Source organism: Lynx rufus, unplaced genomic scaffold, assembly GCF_022079265.1.
Source record: "Lynx rufus isolate CCGP_SWC_20201006 ecotype Redwood Valley unplaced genomic scaffold, mLynRuf1.p SCAF_3, whole genome shotgun sequence".
NCBI classification, from domain to species: domain Eukaryota; kingdom Metazoa; phylum Chordata; class Mammalia; order Carnivora; family Felidae; genus Lynx; species Lynx rufus.
In genome coordinates, this window is record NW_025814845.1 from 1,744,844 (window position 1) to 1,763,218 (window position 18,375).

At 54.2% G+C, this 18,375-nt stretch overlaps 1 protein-coding gene across 2 annotated transcripts in view; it reads left to right on the top strand.

Moving 5' to 3' along the window:
* JAKMIP1 (janus kinase and microtubule interacting protein 1) overlaps window positions 1-18,375 on the top strand; it is a 119,385-nt gene that overhangs the window by 39,372 nt on the left and 61,638 nt on the right. Inside the window, exons 2-3 of one of the 2 annotated variants that reach the window (XM_047091815.1) lie at window positions 6,626-6,891; window positions 11,890-12,384. In XM_047091815.1, the coding sequence (XP_046947771.1) occupies window positions 6,763-6,891; window positions 11,890-12,384 (624 nt within the window). In that variant the 5' untranslated portion in view covers window positions 6,626-6,762. The remainder of the gene's footprint in view (window positions 1-6,625; window positions 6,892-11,889; window positions 12,385-18,375) is intronic. The other variant, XM_047091816.1, reaches the window with a different exon arrangement.

Here is an 18,375-nt window from a genome sequence, read left to right on the forward strand (position 1 = left end):
GGGGGACTCCTGAAGCTTGATTTGCTGTCGTTGTTGTTGTTATCACTGGTGATGTTTTGTTAATTTTCTGCACTGGGGTGGGAGTGGGCTGACCTCTGCTTCGGAGAGTGCCCTCAGTGGGGGGCTGGGGAGGTAGGTGGCTGGGGGGAGGGGGGCAGGGAGACTGTTTAAGGCCTTGAGGTTCATGGGGCTGAGAGTTGGCACCAACTTGGCAAGAGCATGCGGCCCTATGTGTGTGTGTGTGGGGGGTTCTTGAGCCTCAGTGGCCCCTGGAATAGGAGGGTCCTAGGCAGGGGGCCTGCTGACCCAGGCGGGGGGACCCCCAGCTGCTGTGATGAATGACATCACCAGCCAGACAGAGGGGGCTGTGGAGCCAAGGGCATCTTAGTGAGCCTGGGCCAGGTCCACGGTGTCCTGGGCGGGGCGGGGGGTGGTGTTAGTTCCACTGCTTCTAAAGTGCCAGGTAAGCTCTGGTGACCACCTTGTGAGATGGGGGGGGGGGCTGTGGAGTCTTCTCTCCCCTCTGGGCTGCCAGTCCCTCTGGGACCCCAGGCAGGCCTGTGATCTTCCTGGGCCTCAGTTTCCCCATCTGTAAATGCTGGCCTCATAGTCCTGGAGACAGTCAGGCAAAGACGCCTAGAAACATCCAGTGCAACGTGGGCTACAAGGACCCCCTGACCTTGCCTGTGGGTCCAGCAGGGGCTTGGAGGAGGCGTGGCCCAAGGTGAGTCCTGGGAACGGTCAGGAGGTGGCCTGAGGTGGCCCGGTGGGGCAGTTTCTGTTGTCATTTCCAGGACCCGCCGGCTCGGAGCTTCTGGGGTGTGTGATGGGACGCAGGGGCCGTGGGGCCCGGGCTACAGGCGGCTTGCTCTGGCCTCTCTGACCTTACTGGCGCTCAGCAGCCCTGCTCCCATGCGGTGCCGTGTGCACGGCGCATTTCCCCTGCATGATGAGAAACGTTGGCTGAGGACACAGCCCAGGCCGGGCCACGCACAGGTCAGTGGCAGGCCTGGGTGAGTGACTGGGCCTCTTCCGTTCCTCATCCTGGGTTCTCACTACAGAGCTTTACCCCGGAACCAGAATAAGTGTTAGGAAAACCTAACTCACTTGACATTATTTGTCGCATTTTATGGAAGATTTAAAAAAAAAATTTTTTTTAACGTTTATTCATTTTTGAGAGACAGAGACAGAGCATGAGTGGGGAAGGGGCAGAGAGAGGGAGACACAGAATCCAAGCAGACTCTAGGCCTCAGCTGTCAGCACAGAGCCCAACACGGGGCTCGAACTCACGAACTGTGAGATCGTGACCTGAGCCGAAGTTGGAGGCTCAACCGACTGAGCCCCCCAGGTGTCCTTGGAAGTTTTTTTTTTTTTAACTTCCACCGACTACTTTGCACCAATATGAAAAGAGTCTAGACAGCAACAGCCTTATTAATTTGTTATAAGTGGAGAACAAGGTCTCCTAAAAAAGTTAATATCTAGGCCTCTCGGGCTTTTTCTTTTAAGTACTTAAGGAATTATTACTTTACTCTCTTTTTTTGGTGGTGGTGTGTTGGAAAATCTTTGTTCCCTTTTCACTGCCTGTCTGTGTTTATCTTTTGTAAAACTGTCTTCCAGTTCCTCGCTTTTTTTTTAATGTTTATTTTTTGTGAGAGAGAGAAAGAGAGAGACAGAATGCAAGCTGGGGAGGGGCAGAGAGAGAGGGAGACACAAAATCTAAATCAGGCTCCGGGCTCTGAGCTGTCAGCACAGAGCCCAACGCAGGGCTTGAACTCACGAACTGTGAGGTCATGACCTGAGCTGAAGTCAGACGCTTAACTAACTGAGCCCCCCAGGCGCCCCCCTCACTTTCCTTTTCTGCTCTGGGCAGGGAAGACAGACACTGTGCTTGCTAGCATTGTATGTAAAGCATGAGATAATGGACTCTGAGCGAGGGACTGGAGATTTGCCTACTGTGCGGTGCTCACTGGCCTTGGGTGGATGTTTGCTGAGCCTCTGCGGGGTTCTTCTGTCAGCCCGGGGCCGTGCCGTCTGCTCATGCGCTCGGAATGGAAAGCCCCTGGCACGGAGTGGGCACCCAGCTCATCTCAAGTAGGAGAATGACCTACTTTTGCCTCCATGGGTGAGGCCGTCATGGCGGTCAGCAGCTGTGGGGCTGTTGGTAAGGATGACAAGTGACACTGTGAGCCTCGAGGCAGAGCAGCGGGGGGTGCGTTCCTGGCAGAGGAGGCCAGCTGCCTGGGGCCCACCGAGAGCCCCAACTTTGATCAGCCCATAACTTGGGGTAACATCTCCTCCTGTATCCCCTCATCGCGACACGACTGAGGCCCCGGCCTGGCCAATGTTGCATCAAGATCCTGCCCTCGAGGGGCTGATGGAGGAGCAAACACACAGGGCAGCCCTCTGCCAACCTGGGAGCCGAGAGGAGGTGCCAGACCATGGGGTCATGAGGGGAGGCTTCCTGGAGGAGGCAGAATGGAAGGTGGCCATGAAAGGAGCGGGAGGGAGGATGGCTTTCTCCGTCAGGGAACTGAATGCACCGTGGCCTGCTGGGGAGTGTAGGGCGGGTGGCGGGTGGCCGGGCCCGAACTTCGGGGTGAGTCAGACCCTGTGGGGCCCACACCCCTTCACGGGCCAGGCTTTCTTCAAGGTCAGCCTGCACCTTTGGTGGCCGTGAAGCAGGAGAGCCAACAGCCCTCTAATTGCAGATGCCGATCTCCATTTCTCATCCGTGAAGCGGAGAACAGGTGCTGAGGCTCTCCTGAGACGCTGGTGTGCATGCACCTTTCCAGGGGTGGCTGGGGTGACAATGGGGCCGTCCCCACACACCGCCTCCCTTCTGGGGGTCTGGTCTGTCTCTCCTTTGGCCTTTCTGCTCTTGGGGCCCCGAACGCCTGGCTGGGAGACTAGGAGGCGTTGGGGTCCAGCTGGCCAGGGGGGCTGATACAAGTTGGCGTCTGGGGACTGGCCCCGAGTCTTCACCGGGCTCTGTTCTCACGGTCCCCCAGGTGCCCCTGGTGTACTGTCCCCCCACGGGCTGGGGCTTCCTCTCCCGCCCTCCCCTTGTGGCTCAGCTGGGGTGCCATCCCAGGGCCTCACGAGGAGTGGGCCCGTTTCACTACCTGCATCCGGCGTGCTGTGCCGCCTTGGGCAGGTGCTTGACCTGCCTGAGGCCCAGAGGCCTCATCTGCTACCCTGTCCTCTCTGGCATCTTCAGGGACCCTGGGAGGGGCTGCTGGGGAGGGAAAGGGGCCTTCAGGACATGTACTAGGGCCGCTGAGAAACTGTGACACTGGCTGGGCCGCACCTTGACGTGGCGGCTTCCAGCGGTGCCTAATCTTAGCACCTGTTATCTTGACCTTCACGGAGGCTACTGGGAGGCTGGCATCGCTCCTCTTAACCGACTCATATTTCTTTTGTTTGGCGAGTGTCTTCATTGGGCTGAGTGTCCTGCTGAGCACAGATACGGATCTGAGCAATTCCCACACCCCCCCGTGAGGTTTAGTGCCGTGGGGCCCATTTAACAGATGAGGACACTGAGTCTTAGAAAAGTTCAGTGACTTCCCCAGAACCGTCCGGCCAGGAAAGCGTGAGCTGAGAGGACACACTTACTGTGGGTGACAAGGCCGTCCTACAGAACAGTCAGCTGTGTCCTGGGGGGTGTGGCTCGGGTCCTCTCTTCCCAGGCGGGTCCTTCCCTTCCAGGCGGCCCTTAGGGACGCGGTGGAGTTGCTCCCGGAGAGTCCATCAGCCTCAAGAGCAGGTGTCGCTGCAGTGGTCCGGGGACAGGGCCCATTTGCTTTTCCTTTGGCTTCTGTCTTCTCTCTTTCCCAGCTAGATCCAGATGGTTCTCTGAAACTTGCTTGCTTTCTTTTTAAGAAAAAAAAAAAAAAGGCATCATTTTTTTTTTCCTGTAAAGCAGTAATAGAAATAGAAAATTTGATTTATCTGGAAGAGCGTAAAGAAGAAGGTAAATATCAACTGTCACTCGGGCAGTCGCTGCTAACATTTGGGACGCCTGGCTGTCTGTTCCTCACCACTGCGTCCCCAGGGTACTGAGCCTGGAGCCCAGCAGGGGCTCAAAAAATACTTGTGACCAAATGGAAAAAAATGAATAAGTACATACATACATACATATATATATATATTTCTTTTTTTATTAAAAAAATTTTTTTTTACATTTTTATTTATTTTTGAGAGAGAGAGACAGAGCACAAGTGGGGGAGGGGCAGAGAGAGAATGAGACGCAGAATCCGAAGCAGGCTCCAGGCTCCGAGCTGTCGGCACAGAGCCCGACGCGGGGCTCGAACTCACGAACGGTGAGATCTTGACCTGAGCCGAAGTCAGACGCTCAACCCACTGAGCCACTCAGGCGACCCAAGTATATATATTTCTGAAAACTGAGATCACAAATTGTATTTGTTCTTTGACTCTGTCTTTTCACTCGTTCATCTTTCTCCCTGTGGTTTGGTGTCATTACTCAACCGTCCCTTGGGCTGAGCGTTGGATTGTTGGGAAGGAGAGCTGTGTTTCTACAGAGGCCGTATCTCTGGTTAGAACTTACGGCGTGTTCCTAGAGGTGGTGTCGTTGGGCCACAGGATGGAATGGACAGGAGAAGAATCCTCCCTCTGGGTGATGGATCTGGGGAGTGCTCCCTGCTCACTCTTCAGGGGCGGGGCGGCTTCCGAGAGCTTCTGTGCCGGTAAAGGCGGGCGGGTCAGGGCAGCGAGGAATGAATTATGGATTATGCTCTAATAAGTCACATGAGAGCAAAGGGAGTTCATACTTCTCTGAAGACAGAACGGACCTTTCTGGAATCAATCCGTGGGGATGCTGATTGTGCCTGGATAATCCTTCGTGGCATGTTGAGAAAGCCGCTCCCTCCTGCCCAGCAGGGCTGTGTCCGGCCTCCACCTCTGCCTTCCCAAATGGCTAGACATTCCAGCGCCCCCAGGCCTATCAGGTCACGCTCGACCTCAGCTCACAAACGCTGAGCATCTGCAGCTTCTAGCTCCAGGCTTCTTGTTTACGGCCTCCCTTGCTGGCTTCGTCTCTCCAGCTCCACCTGCGAAGGCTGGCATTCCTGGATGCTGGAAGGTTCTCTTCTCGCTGTGCATGCTCTCCCAAGGCCATCTCACCCCGGTGCTAGCTCTGTGGCTTAGGAGTAGCTTACTGCACCTCTCTGTGCCTCGATCTTCTCTCACCTCTAGGATGGCCCTGACATCTGTGCCTACCTCTCCGGGTGCTGCAAGGACCACACGCTCCCCAGCTCCTAGCACAGGACTTGATGCATCATAGGGCCTCACTCATTCATTCGTTCGCTCACTCGTTCGTTCACTCACTCGTTCATTCACTCACTCGTTCAACGCATACTTCTGGAGGGCCTCCTGCATGCTGAGCTCTGATTCCAGGCCCAGGGGATACAGCGAGAAGCAAAACGGACCCAGGCCCTGCTTGTTTGGAACCCGCGTGGTTTGTCACGTGGGAAACAACAGTGAGGCAGAGCAAGGGGACCAGGGGAGCAGAGTCATGCTGTCAGGGGGCAGTGCCGCATGGGGTTGGGCTAGCACAGTGCTGGGGGCTGGGGGGCTGGGGGGCTGGGTCCAGACTCACCACGTCCAGTCCAGCTGTGGACCTTGACCAGGTTAATGCTGTTTTCTCGTCTTGGCCGTGTGACTGTTGCTAGCACTCGGCCTCTTTGTGCCTCAGTTTCCTCATCTGTGACACGGGGCCACATCACCTACCTCGTAGGGCAGTTGTGCCGATGAGTGAAAGATGACAGGAGTCACCTGGACGCAGGTGCCCTTAGCTGTCAGTCTAGACCCTATCTTAAGGCTTTGTCACCCTGTGGCTGGGAGGGCACCTCCACCAAATTGAAGGCCCGGGCCTCCCCTGGAGAAATATGGGTGCTGGAGGGGCAGTTAGCTCATCATGGCGCCCCCGCGAACCAGGAAACCAGCCCCGGCCTGGCCAGGCGGGCACAGAGGCCTGGAGGGACCGCCGTCACCTCCACGGGGCACAGAGCTAGCAGTGTGAGTGACCAGTGCTGTGCTAGGCCGGGGACGGCATAGGGGAGCCACTGATCTTTATAACGGCCCGTTTTTCAGGGTGCGGTCCTCAGATCCTCTTCCGGAGTCACCTGGGAGTGTGGACGGAACATCCAGTGTCCTTGGTCCCACCACGCGCCTCCTTGTGCCCTGAGCTCTGGGCTCCCCAGGGACCTGCCTTTTGAAACGCGCGCCCCGGGCAACTGAGGCTCACTGACGTTTGCAGCCGGTGGCCTACGGGTGGCTCCGGTGATGTGGTCTCCTCTTGATAAGGACAGTAGTACATCCAAACTACTCAAGGTGTGGTCGCCTGGGAGCATCACCTGGGAGCTTGTGAGAAATGCAAATCAGAGTCTCCGGGGGGAGGGCCCAGGACTCTCGGCCTTAACAAGCTTCTGTGGCCACCAGTCTGAGAAGCGCTGGGTCAGTGTTGGGAATGGCAGGGCCACCTGGCGATGAGCAGGTGCCCGGCCCGGGCGGAGAGGCCCCGGCAAACGCTGGTTGCCATTTGAGTGCCCAGGCAGGGACGCCAGCCTCTCTCTCTCTCTCTCCGCTAACCCCGTTTCCCTCTTCCCAGGGTCCCGAGTGATGGTGGTTTACACGGAGGACAAGCTGAGCCCTGCAAAACCGGTTAGCACGGCGGAGCCCGGAGCGGCGCCTGCTGGCTGGTGGGTGTGAACCGCGGGATCTCCGCGTCTCAAGCCGAGAGGAAGCATGTCTAAGAAGGGCCGGAGCAAGGGCGAGAGGCCCGAGATGGAGACTGATGCCGTGCAAATGGCTAACGAGGAGCTGCGGGCCAAGCTTACTAGCACCCAGATCGAGTTCCAGCAGGAAAAGAGCAAGGTGGGAGGGGTGCGGGCCTCCCAGCTCCGCGGACGGGGCGCTCGCCCTGGTGGACAACACTCCCCTCCGCTCTGAGTGGAGGGTGTGTTCCCGGGCTGGGGCTGGGGACGGGCACTGGACCTCTGAGCCTCAGCTTGTCCCTTGTTAAAACGGGTATAACGTCAGTGGTGGTACCACTGGGATTCCACTCCCGGCCCCGTCGCGTCTCTCTATGACCTCGGACCAGCTACGTTACTGTCTGCGCGGTAATCTCCCTCGCCTGCGAGATGGGGTCATGGCGGTACCACCCGAGGGGCCTGTGGTTGGGAGTTAGGAGGCGAGGGTATTAAAGAGTTTGCAGCAGGGTCTGGCTCTGTGATGGGGCACCGGAGCTCTGGTGGGGCGAGACTGAGCTTTGGGGCCGCTCAGCACCATCGCCAGGTGGGTGCCAGGCCGGCCGTGCGCATCCAGTTAGAGCGCGGCTGTGACAGGCACCCTGTCACAATGGAGGAGCGCGGGCTTTCTCACCACACAGACCTGGCTTTAAACTTCTGCTTGGCCCCTGACTGGCTCCGTGCCCTCGGACAGGTGACATAAAGTCTCCAGGAAGAACCTGTTTTTTCCCGTCTGCAACGCAGCATCATCATAACCGGCCAGTTCAGTGTCCTAAAGATGCAGTGTCACGGATACAACAAAAAGCCCATCGGTGTTCTCGCTCGGGTGGTTTGAGGGCAGAGCGGGCTGGGGCTCTGTGGTGTCCGTGGGAGAAGAGAAGGGGGGGGTGGGAGCTTGCTCCCGGGCTGCCTGAGTGGCCGAGGGTCTGGGCTGTTCTGGGTAGGATGGGGGAGGTTATACCCACGTCTGCAGTTGGTATGTCTTCCAGCACCGGGGGCCCCGGGAGGGGACAGCCGGGGTATGGCTGCAGGCGTCCTGTCTTATTGAGAGCTGGGCCTCGGCAGCAGCGGTGGGGGTGCTGGTTGGGGTCCAGCCCCCAGGTGGGGAGCGGAGCTGGGGCCTGGGCCCCGACTCGGCCCCTGGCTCAGGACAGCGACATGGAGAGCAGAGGCAGAGTCCAGGGCCTGGGGGATGAAGGCTGGGCTCCTGGAGCTTGGGGACAGGTGTGCCCCTTCCCATCCACAGACACTCAGCATTCCAGGCCCGCGGCCGTCACCGGCACGGCTGCCCGAGGTGCCGGGCTGGCCACGCTTTGTGCAGCTCGGGCGGGATTCACCTGCTGGGATCCCTTGGGGCTGGCACGTCCCACCCAGAAGCAGCGACGGCGGCTGTGGTTGCCGGGAAGCCGCACGGCCAAGGTCATTCTGCCAGGGCTCCACCACCTAATTCGCCTTGAGGTCCGGGGGCAAAGCCATGTAACTGCCCATGCCTCCGTTTTCCCATTTGTTACGTGGGGTCCTCTGATGTGCCCGCCCCCCTGGGTTGTCGGCAGACTGGATGGGACAGTCACACACACGTGCTGCCCGTCACACGCGGTCACACGGCAGTTGGCTGACATTTATTACGTGTCTACTGTGCAGGTCACAGCAGATGCCTCGGAGGGCCTCCTGACCCTGGCAGTGACCTGCGCGGTCAGGGGCGGCTTTCTCCAGTTTATAGGTCAGAGAGGAGAGGTGACTTTGCCCAGGTGCGTTAGCTTGCTGGGGCCACCGTAACGAAGCACCACGGACTGGGTGGCTTAAAAATTCCAAAGAACTTCTTCCGGAGGTTGGCAGTCATGGGTCAAGGTGTGGGCAGGTGGGTTTCTCGAGAGGCCTCACTCCTTGGCCTGTAGATGGCTGGCCATCTTCTCCCCATGTCCTCACATGGCCGTCCCCCTGTGTGCCTGTGTCCTGATAAGGATACCGGTCATAACAGGCCAGGGCCCACCTACATGACCTCATTTAACTTCTTTTAAGATTTCACATCTTCTAAGATTCTCTCTCCAATTATAGTCACATTCTGAGGCCCCGGGGGTTGGGACTTCCACATGAGAATTTTGGGGACACACCTCAGCCCATCCCACAGCAGGTCCACACAGGTGTAGGTGGTGGCACTGGGCTGGGAGCCAGGCCTTCCCTGTCACCTGGCCGCCTCCCTGCTGGACACGCCCGGCTGCCTGTGTTCTCAGCCCGGCCATCCACGTGGCCCCTCGGGAGGGCTTTCCTCGTGTCGCTGCTGGGGGAGCTCCTGTCCTCAGAGAATTCCGCACGGGGCTTACTGGCTGGTAGGAGAAACATAAATATAAAGTTTATAGGCGCATTTAAATGGTATTTTTATATGATCTCATAAAACTGTTGTCGATGCCCCAGTTGAAGCATTGTTTTCCCGGAGGATCGCCGTTGAGCAGGGGCAGATGAGGGGACGTGGTAAATGTCTCTGTGGATTCATTCATTCACTGAACAGCCTGTACCGTTGTTCCGTGCTGTGCGGAACGGCACAGGGGCAAGGGGGCCCGAGTAGGCTTCGCAGAGGCCATTTGGAGGCTGCTCTTTTTTAAGGCTTTTCCTGGTGCTCCCACGGTCCCATGAGCACCCCGGTCGCCAGTCAGGGGCGCCAAGGCCCGTGGGGCGAAGTCCCTGCCTTGCTGGCCAGCCCTGCGGTGGGCAGGGGCAAAGCAGGGAGATTATGGTTAGGAGACGGCTGCGCGGTCGGGCAGTGGGACCAGGGTGGCTGCAGGGAGTGGACGAAGTGGCCAGGCCTGGAAATGGGGAGCCAGCCCTGACGGATCGGACGAAGGGCAGGGTGGAAGGGGACCGAGGCAGGGGGAGGCCGGCTTCGCCATTCCGCTCGCAGTGGCAGGTGGCGCTGGCTCAGAGGCTTTTCTGCACCGGCCCCTCCCTCCTCCTCCAGGGCGCGGTCCCTCCCTGTCATTTTGCTCCTGTCTTATATGCAGCCAGGTGCTCGTCTGTGCTGCTGTGCCGCCAGACTTGGGAGTGGCTTGGAGGCAGCTGGCGGGTAGAGTGCTGGCACGCTTTAGACCTGCTCAGCGCTAAGGAGTCGGGAGCAGGTGCTCTGTGCACAGCCCGGGCCAACCCAGCCTCGCTCTGCTCTGCTCGGGTCGTGGCACCTGGGCTCGGCCCTCGGCTCCTCTGCGACCCGGCAGGGCCTTCTCCCTCGACCCCGTCTTCCATCCGCGTCCCTGCCCTAGACACCTGTCTCAGCAGGCCCGACCTCCCCCAGGCTGCCCTGCGCACGCCTCTGCTCCCCTCCGCACCCCTTCCTTCTTTTTCACCTGTGAGCAAACTTCCCTTTATCCACTCAGTGCTTTGGGTTTTCCTCCTCCCAAGTCCTCCCGGGCAGCTGCTGATGTCCCTGTTTCACAGTCAGGGTTCCTCAGAGAAGCATGGAACCAATAGGAAATTGTGTGTGTGTGTGTGTGTGTGTGTGTATGTGTGTAGGGGTGGGGAGTGGGAGGGAGACACATTTTTTTTTAAGAAGTTGGCTCACATGGTTACAGAGGCTGGCAAATCTGAACTTTGCAGAGCAGAGGCTGCTGGAAATTTCAGCAAGAGTGCATGTTGCAGTCTTGCATCTTGAAGCAGCCTGGAGGCTAAATTCCTCTCTCGTTGAGGAGCTCAGCCTTTTCACTCGAGGCCATCGACTGATTGGGTGAGGCCCACCCACATTATGAAGGGTCAGCTGGTTTACTCAAGGTCTGCCGGCTGAAATATGAATCACTTCTTTAAAAACTTTCACAACATACAGATGGGTGTCTCGCCAAATGAATTGGTACCACAGCCCTGCCGACTTGACACGCACCATTCACCATCGTGGGGCTCAGTAATTACGCGTCCGTGCAGGCTTGGGATGCGACCGACCCCTGTCGGCAATAACCAGGGAAGTGGGGACAGCGTTGCCTCCTGGGAAGGACAATGCCAGAAGCAAGTATCAGTCCCTCGCTGGGGGCAAGCACGTTAAATGTTTAAAGTTCTGGCTTCCCGGCATTGAGTCCACGAGGAAAAGACTCCCAGTCCCAGCCCAGGGAGGGGGAGGCCCGGGGCTGACGGGTTCTCCCGTCTTGTTTCTGAGATCACGAGTGTTTGATGTAAGGAGATGCTGACTTTGTGTCTTTGCCTGGCTTACTTTTGGCTTCTTTCTCCGCTGTCAGAAGGATTTATCCATACCAAGGGACACTGACATTAATTTCAAAATGTGGGCATGCCAGAAACAGCGTAGGCCGGGGCAAATGTTGGCCACCTTCCGCAGAAGTCGCGCGTGTCTTCTGTGAGGTACAATTGGTTCCCGTTCTCTGGAGACTGGTGTGATACAGAAAGCAAGCGGACTGTAAAGGCTTCCTGCCCAGCGTGTGTTTTTGTGGGATACCTGAAAAGGGGCGAATATGGCGTTTTGGAGCGTCTTAAGCAAATACTCCCTGGGCACACTCTACAAGCCATGGTTTAAATTTTGCTGATTAGACGGATGCGCTCAGGCTGGGTTGGCAGCCGGGCATCTGAGGAACAGGGCTCTGGGGCCAGGGGCCTGGCGACACAGTCAGCTCCCTCCTGGGGCCCCCTAGGGGTTAATGTGGGGGATGCTGTGGAGCCCCCAGCCCGCGGAGGGGACAGGTCAGCGAGGCTGGTTGCCCTCCACTGCCCCTCTCTGCCTCCATCTGCTCTGTTCTCCCTGTGCCCACGGTCCAGTGCACGGGCACTGAAAAGGTACTTCTGGTGTCAAAATGTGTCCATCTTTGGTGAGTGACGCTATCTGCTTATGTGTCTTGTGACCGATAAGTCCCCGAATGGGAAGGGATGTCAAAGGCCTGACTGCCCTCGCCGGCATCCGCAGGTGGCTTTCCACCTCTAGCGAAATTCCCAAGAAAACAGTAGCAAGTAAAGAAGCAGGTGGGGCTGCTGAGGGTCAGGACCACAGGGGTGGCAGGCGAGGGAACTGGGGTGGGGGTGGGGGACCCGGCGAGGGTCTCGGGGGCCCTCCCGCACAACGGGGCGCGGGGAGGTGGCGGCCGGGCCTGGCCGGCTCCCCCAGCTCCGACCCTGACCCGTGTCCCCGTCGCTCGGGCTGCAGGTGGGCAAACTGCGCGAGCGGCTGCAGGAGGCCAAGCTGGAGCGCGAGCAGGAGCAGCGGCGGCACACCGCTTACATCTCGGAGCTCAGGGCCAAGCTGCACGAAGAGAAGACCAAGGAGCTGCAGGCGCTGCGCGAGGTGCTCATCCGGCAGCACGAGCAGGAGGCGGCGCGCACCGCCAAGATCAAGGAGGGCGAGCTGCAGCGGCTGCAGGCCACGCTGAACGTGCTGCGGGACGGCGCGGCCGACAAGGTCAAGACGGCGCTCCTGGCCGAGGCGCGCGACGAGGCGCGCAGGGCCTTCGACGGCGAGCGCCAGCGGCTGCAGCAGGAAATCCTGGAGCTCAAGGCTTCGCGCAAGCAGGCCGAGGAGGCGCTCAGCAACTGCATGCAGGCCGACAAGACCAAGGCGGCGGACCTGCGCGCTGCCTACCAGGCGCACCAGGACGAGGTGCACCGCATCAAGCGCGAGTGCGAGCGGGACATCCGCAGGCTGGTACGTGCTGCCTGCGCCCCCTCCCGGCTGGCGTGCGTGCCTGCACCCTTTTCTTCCCGCCCGTCCGCCCGTGCGCATCCTCTCCTTTGTGCCTTCTTCCCTGTCCGGCTTGCATGCATGCGTTCCTTCCTGTGTGTGTGCGGTCAACGCCGAGTTTTGAGGACCCGCTGTGCGTCAGGCACGGCTCTAGCACGGGGCTTCTAGCAAAGCCCCTGCCGTCCTCGTGGTGGTAAAGGGACGTTGGGCAGGTGGAACTCTTCTCGCTGGGTGTGGGATCCTTGGTCCTTCTTGGAACAGCTCAGAACCACAAGTTTCTGTAAAATGGGGTTAATAGGTTAACGGCCAAGGTTGTGGTAAAAAAAAAAAAAAAAAAAACGACCGTGGAAGCTTATCACAGTGCTGGGCATTTATTTTATTCATTTACTCATTTAATTACTAAACTGGAGCGTGCTTATACCTCCAGGTAAGATGTGGTAGGTAGGGACAGGCCAGCCAGTCTGTTGCAACAACTGGGGAAAGCCATAAATTGCAAGCAATCTCATTTTATCTTATCTATTTTTAAGTTTGTTTTGAGAGAGACAGAGGCGACACAAGCGGGGGAGGGGCAGAGAGAGAAGGGGAGAGAGGATCCCAAGCAGGCTCCATGCTGTCAGTGCAGAGCCCGATGTGGGGCTTGAACCCATGAAACTGTGAGATCACAACCTGAGCCGAAACCAAGAGTTGGATGCTTAACTGACTGAGACACCCAAGCGCCCCACAAGCAATCCTGTTTTTAAAGGCTGGAGGGCCATGGAAGGCCCGAGGTCTAGAAGAGCTAAAATTTCAAAGAGAGGAGAGAGAGCCTGGCCCAGGAGAGCTGACAGTTACCAGCTGACAGCTTCTTCCCTGTGGGACATTTGTGCATCCCGAGAGCGGGCTGGGGATGGGGCTTCCCCCCCAGCAAAGAGACTCCACCAGGGCTGAGACAGGTGAGCAGGGCTCTTTGCCATCTCTCATGGTCAGCATGGAAAGTGGGAAACTAAGGAGCCCCCACACTGGGGGGGCCGGTTCACACCCCAGGTATTTCCTGAGTTCGGGGGTGATGCGGGAAGCCAGCGAGTCGGGGTGGAAAGGCAGAATGAAATCTCCCAGAGTCGTGTCATACTTAGGAAACAAAGCTGGCCAGACGGGGGAGGGGCTGCAGCAGGCACATCACCAGTCTGCCCCTCGGGACGACCGTCAGACTTTGAGCCTGTGTGCCGCAGGAGGCTGAAAAGGCGAGCAGGCTAAGTTTCTCAAGGTAGAGTCAACAGCAGTGACAACAGTGATGTTTCCAAGCGGCATAGCTTGATTATGAGGATGCGGTGAGGCTGAAAGTTGTAAGGGTGGAAATAGATGCAACATCCAAAGACTAACCACCAGAAACCTGCTCTGTGTTCATGTTGAAGACCTCAAGGCAAGAAGTAATACTACAGACAAGTAGGGGATGCCTTTTTTTTTTAAATTAAAACATTTTTTAAAGTTTGTTTATCTTGAGAGACACAGAGACAGCGTGAGTGGGAGAGGGGCAGAGAGAGAGGGAAAGAAAGAATCCTAAGCAGGCTCTGTGCTGCCATTGCAGAGCCCGACATGGGGCTCGAGCTCACAAAACCGAGATCGTGTCCTGAGCTGAAACCAAGAGTCAGAGGCTTAACCAACTAAAGCACCCAGGTGCTCTGGGGACGCTTCTTAATAATAAAGGGGTCCATTTGTAATAGCACTTAATAACGAAACTTCCAAATGTGCAAAAGAAAAGCATCAAAAGTAAAAGGAGAAACAAAGCCACAGTTGTAGTTGGAGAATAAGACTCTGAGCAAATAATAGAACATATAGACAATAGATGAACAAAGACATGGAAGATTTAAACAGCATTCAGTTAACCAACTGGAGGTACACTGACAAAATATGGTATTTCAGCAGCTGCACATACTGTTCTCTTCAAGGGAACCTACACAATTTCTTTCAAAAATTGTGCTTCTTAGAGTAAAACAGATTTTAGACAAAAAGGAAGAAATGCTGAAAACCAAACATCTAAGCTTCCATCTTGAGAACAAAGAAAAAGAACAGCAAATTAATCTCTGAGAAAGCAGAATTGAGGGGCTTAATCAATAAGGACAATCAACACATCAAAAGTTAATTGAAATAGGTAAACTGATAAGTCCTGAGGAATACCGATGAAGGAACAGAGACAAGTCCCCCAGACAGTGTACAGAATGTAAAAGGGGCACTACTACAGCCCCTACAGAAATTAAAGAGACAGTATGAGTACTTTCTGAACAGCATATGCCAGTGAACTGGAAATTTGGATGAAATGGGCAGATTTTTTGAACAAGTACAACTTAACCAACCTGACACTATAAGAAATAGAAAATGTGAGTAGTCCTATAGCTGTTAAAGAAGTTAAATCTGTAATTAATAGTTTTTCCTCAATGAAAAGTCCAAGCCCAGAGACTTCACAGGTAAATTCTTTAAGTATTTAATGAAGAAATAAAACTAATTACACAGACTCTTTCAGAAAAGAGAAAAAGGGAACATATTCTAATTCATTGACCCCCCAACCAGTGATATACAATATCAAACATAGACACAGGAGTACTAAATAAAACATTAGCAAATAAAATCCAGCAATATACAGAAGGGTTAATAAACTATAACCAAGTTGGGTTTGTTCTAGGAACACAAAGGTTGGTTTAATATTAAAAAATCTGAATATAATTCAGCTAGTAATAGAATAAAGGAGAAAAAAAGCCATATGATCTTCTTAATAGATACAGTAAAAGCATTTAGTAAAATTCAACGTCACAGTATAAACTCTTAGCAAACGAGGAATAGAATAGAATTTTCTGAATGTGGTAAAGGGTTCTACAAAATAATCTACAGGGGCGCCTGGGTGGCTCAGTCGGTTGAGCGTCCGACTTCAGCTCAGGTCGTGATCTCGCGATCTGTGAGTTTGAGCCCCACATTGGGCTCTGTGCTGACAGCTCAGAGCCTGGACCCTGTTTCAGATTCTGTGTCTCCTTCTCTCTGACCCTCCCCCTGTTCATGCTCTGTCTCTCTCTGTCTCAAAAATAAACGTTAAAAAAATTTTTTTTAAATAAAAAATAAAATAAATAAAACAAAAAACAAAAAACAAAAAAATCTAACGTATAGTGATATCGAACATTTCCCAGTGAATTCAAGGACAGAACAAGGTATCCACTGTCACCACTTCTGTTCAACATTGCACTGACTAGGACCTCAAATCTGAAAGACAATAAAAAGAAAAGTTTTAAGGATTGGGAAAAAAAGGGGGGAAACTGCCATTATTTGCAGATGCTGTGATTGTGATGTAGAAAATCCAAGAGACGCTACAAACTGTTAGAATTAGTAAGTGAATTTATCAAAGCCTCTCAATAGAAAGTAAATATGCAAAATAAAACTGTGTTTCTATATATTAGCAATATGTAATGGGAAAATGGAGCTTTACAAAAGACCATTTATAATAGAGTACCAAGACCTACGAATAAAGTCTGATGAACGTTGTGTAAGCTGCAACACACTGAAAGCTTCAAAACACTGCTGAGGAAAAATAAAGGAGACCAAAATAAATGTAGGGAGAAGCCATTTTCATGATATAAGTATCAGTACTTCCATAAATGATCTATAGATTTAGGGCAATCCCTATCACAACCCCAGCAGGGTTTGTTGTTTTGGTTTTTTTTTTTTGGTACACATTAGCAAGTGGATTCTAAATTTGATATAAAAATTTAAAGGACCCGGAGTCACAATTTTGAAGACAAAAAAGCCCAGGAAACCTCACACTACCATGTAACAAAGCTTACTATTAAGACCAGCTGAAGCATATGTGGATGAATCCCTGAACAGGAGAGTCCCCAGGCGGCCCTATGCACGTGTGGTCACCTGGTTTAGGAAACAGGTAACATCATAGTCCAGTAAGGAAAGGGTGGTCTTTCCATAAACAGTGTTGAGGTAGGTGGGCGTCTGTAAAACAGGAACGATGATCCTTGCATCCTGCCGTCCGTGTATCCATAGTGATTAATTCAAGGTGGACCATAGATGTGGATGTTAGAAAGGAGACCAGTGAATTGCTTAGGTAACACAGAGCAGTATTTTCATGATCTTGGGGCAGATGACACCCCAAGAAGATTTGTGTCTTCTCGGAGTGAGAAGACACAGATACACCAGTCATATACATGCACTATTCGGAGAAGGTTGTACACTGAACTTTTGAGGAATAAATTTCGTTCATCCAAAGGCACCAATAAAAGAGAGACAAGGCACAGTACAGATCGGGAGGAGATCGTTTCAATATGTGTTATCATAAACCGCTTTTATTCAGATTACAAAAACAACCACGAGGCAAGAAGAAAAATAATTAAAAGGGGCAAAGAGTACTTCCAAAAGGGAAAATATACTTAAATGACAGATAAACATCTGAAGAGGTGTCCAACCTCACTGATCATCGGGGAACCACAAATAAAAATTATAACTAGATACTGCTTCATACCCAGTAGAATGGATGCAATTAAAAAAAAAAAGAGGGGTGCCCGGGTGGCTCAGTGGGTTGGGCGTCCGACTTCGGCTCAGGTCACGATCTCACGGTTCGTGGGTTCGAGCCCCGCGTCGGGCTCTGTGCTGACAGCTCAGGGCCTGGAGACTGCCTCGGATTCTGTGTCTCCCTCTCTCTCTGTCCCTCCCCCACTTACACTCTGTCTCTCTCTCTCTAAAAAAAATAATAAACATTAAAAAAATTAAAAACAAATAATTCAGCAGTTTCTTAAACTGCAATTTGCCTGCTCCCCCCCAGCACCTCTACCCCCAGCTGTATACCCAAGGAGATGAAAACATGTTTCCATAAAGATGCATACGTGATCACCGCAGCATATTCATAGCAGTAAAAGCGTAGAAGCAGCCCATCTGTCCCATCAATTGGGGAATGGATAAAATGTGGTATGTTCATATAATGAACGGGCTGCTGTTCCGCAGTAAGGAGTGGGATGTTTATTTACCTGAGTTCCAGCACTAGCTTAGGCATCAAAACTTCTCTTCCTTTCTGGGTGTGGGGGTGGAGTGGGGTGGGGTGGGGGGAGGTGTTATCACATCAGGGGAAGGGAAGCCTTGGGGGAGAGTCTGCTCCGGGTGTGAATCCAGTCTTGTTTACTGGGTGACCCCAGCGAAGCTGCCTCCCATCTCTGAGCCTGTGGTGTGTACTCTGCGAAATGGGAATAATTGCGCACCTGCCCTGGGGTTATGAGAATAAAATGAACTACCGCATCTCGCAGCGTCTTACCATTTGTGTAACAAGAGACCCATGAACTGTGTTCCTCTCTGGCAGGAGAAATGTACGTTTAAAGTAAAAAAAAAAAAAAATAGGGAAGAAACAAATATTTGCCTAAGGGACTGCTGGAGCTTATTTAAAACGTACCAGAGGACGTGGTGTCTGTTTCCGTGTCGGCACTCAACGGGAATATCCTCAGTTCAGGTATTCTCGGTGGGCGTGTGGCTTTCACTGCAAACGCCCCACTTGGAGGATCGAGTGAAGAGAACAGGTGTCCATTTCTCCCGTTACTTCCCCCCCCCCACCCCCCTCCAGTTTGAAAAATGTCGCTTCTCAGGCAAGGCTGTTTGTTCGTGGCAACGTGTTCGGAAGGTGGCCCGCGTTTCATTTCTTGCTCAGCGGGATTGGATCGGATGGGATCGGAAATGCAGGCAGGTCTGTGGACGCCCCGCTTACACATTTAACATGCGTCTTAAGGGAAGCAAAGCAGAGGGGCGTCTGGGTGGCTCAGTCGGTTAAGCGTCCGACTTCGGCTCAGGTCACAATCTCCCGGTTCGTGGGTTCGAGCCCCGCGTCGGGCTCTGTGCTGACCGCTCGGAGCCTGGAGCTGCTTCGGATTCTGTGTCTCCCTCTCTCTCCGCCCCTCCCCTGCTCGTGCTCTGTCTCTGTCTCTCAAAAATAAATGAAAATGTTTA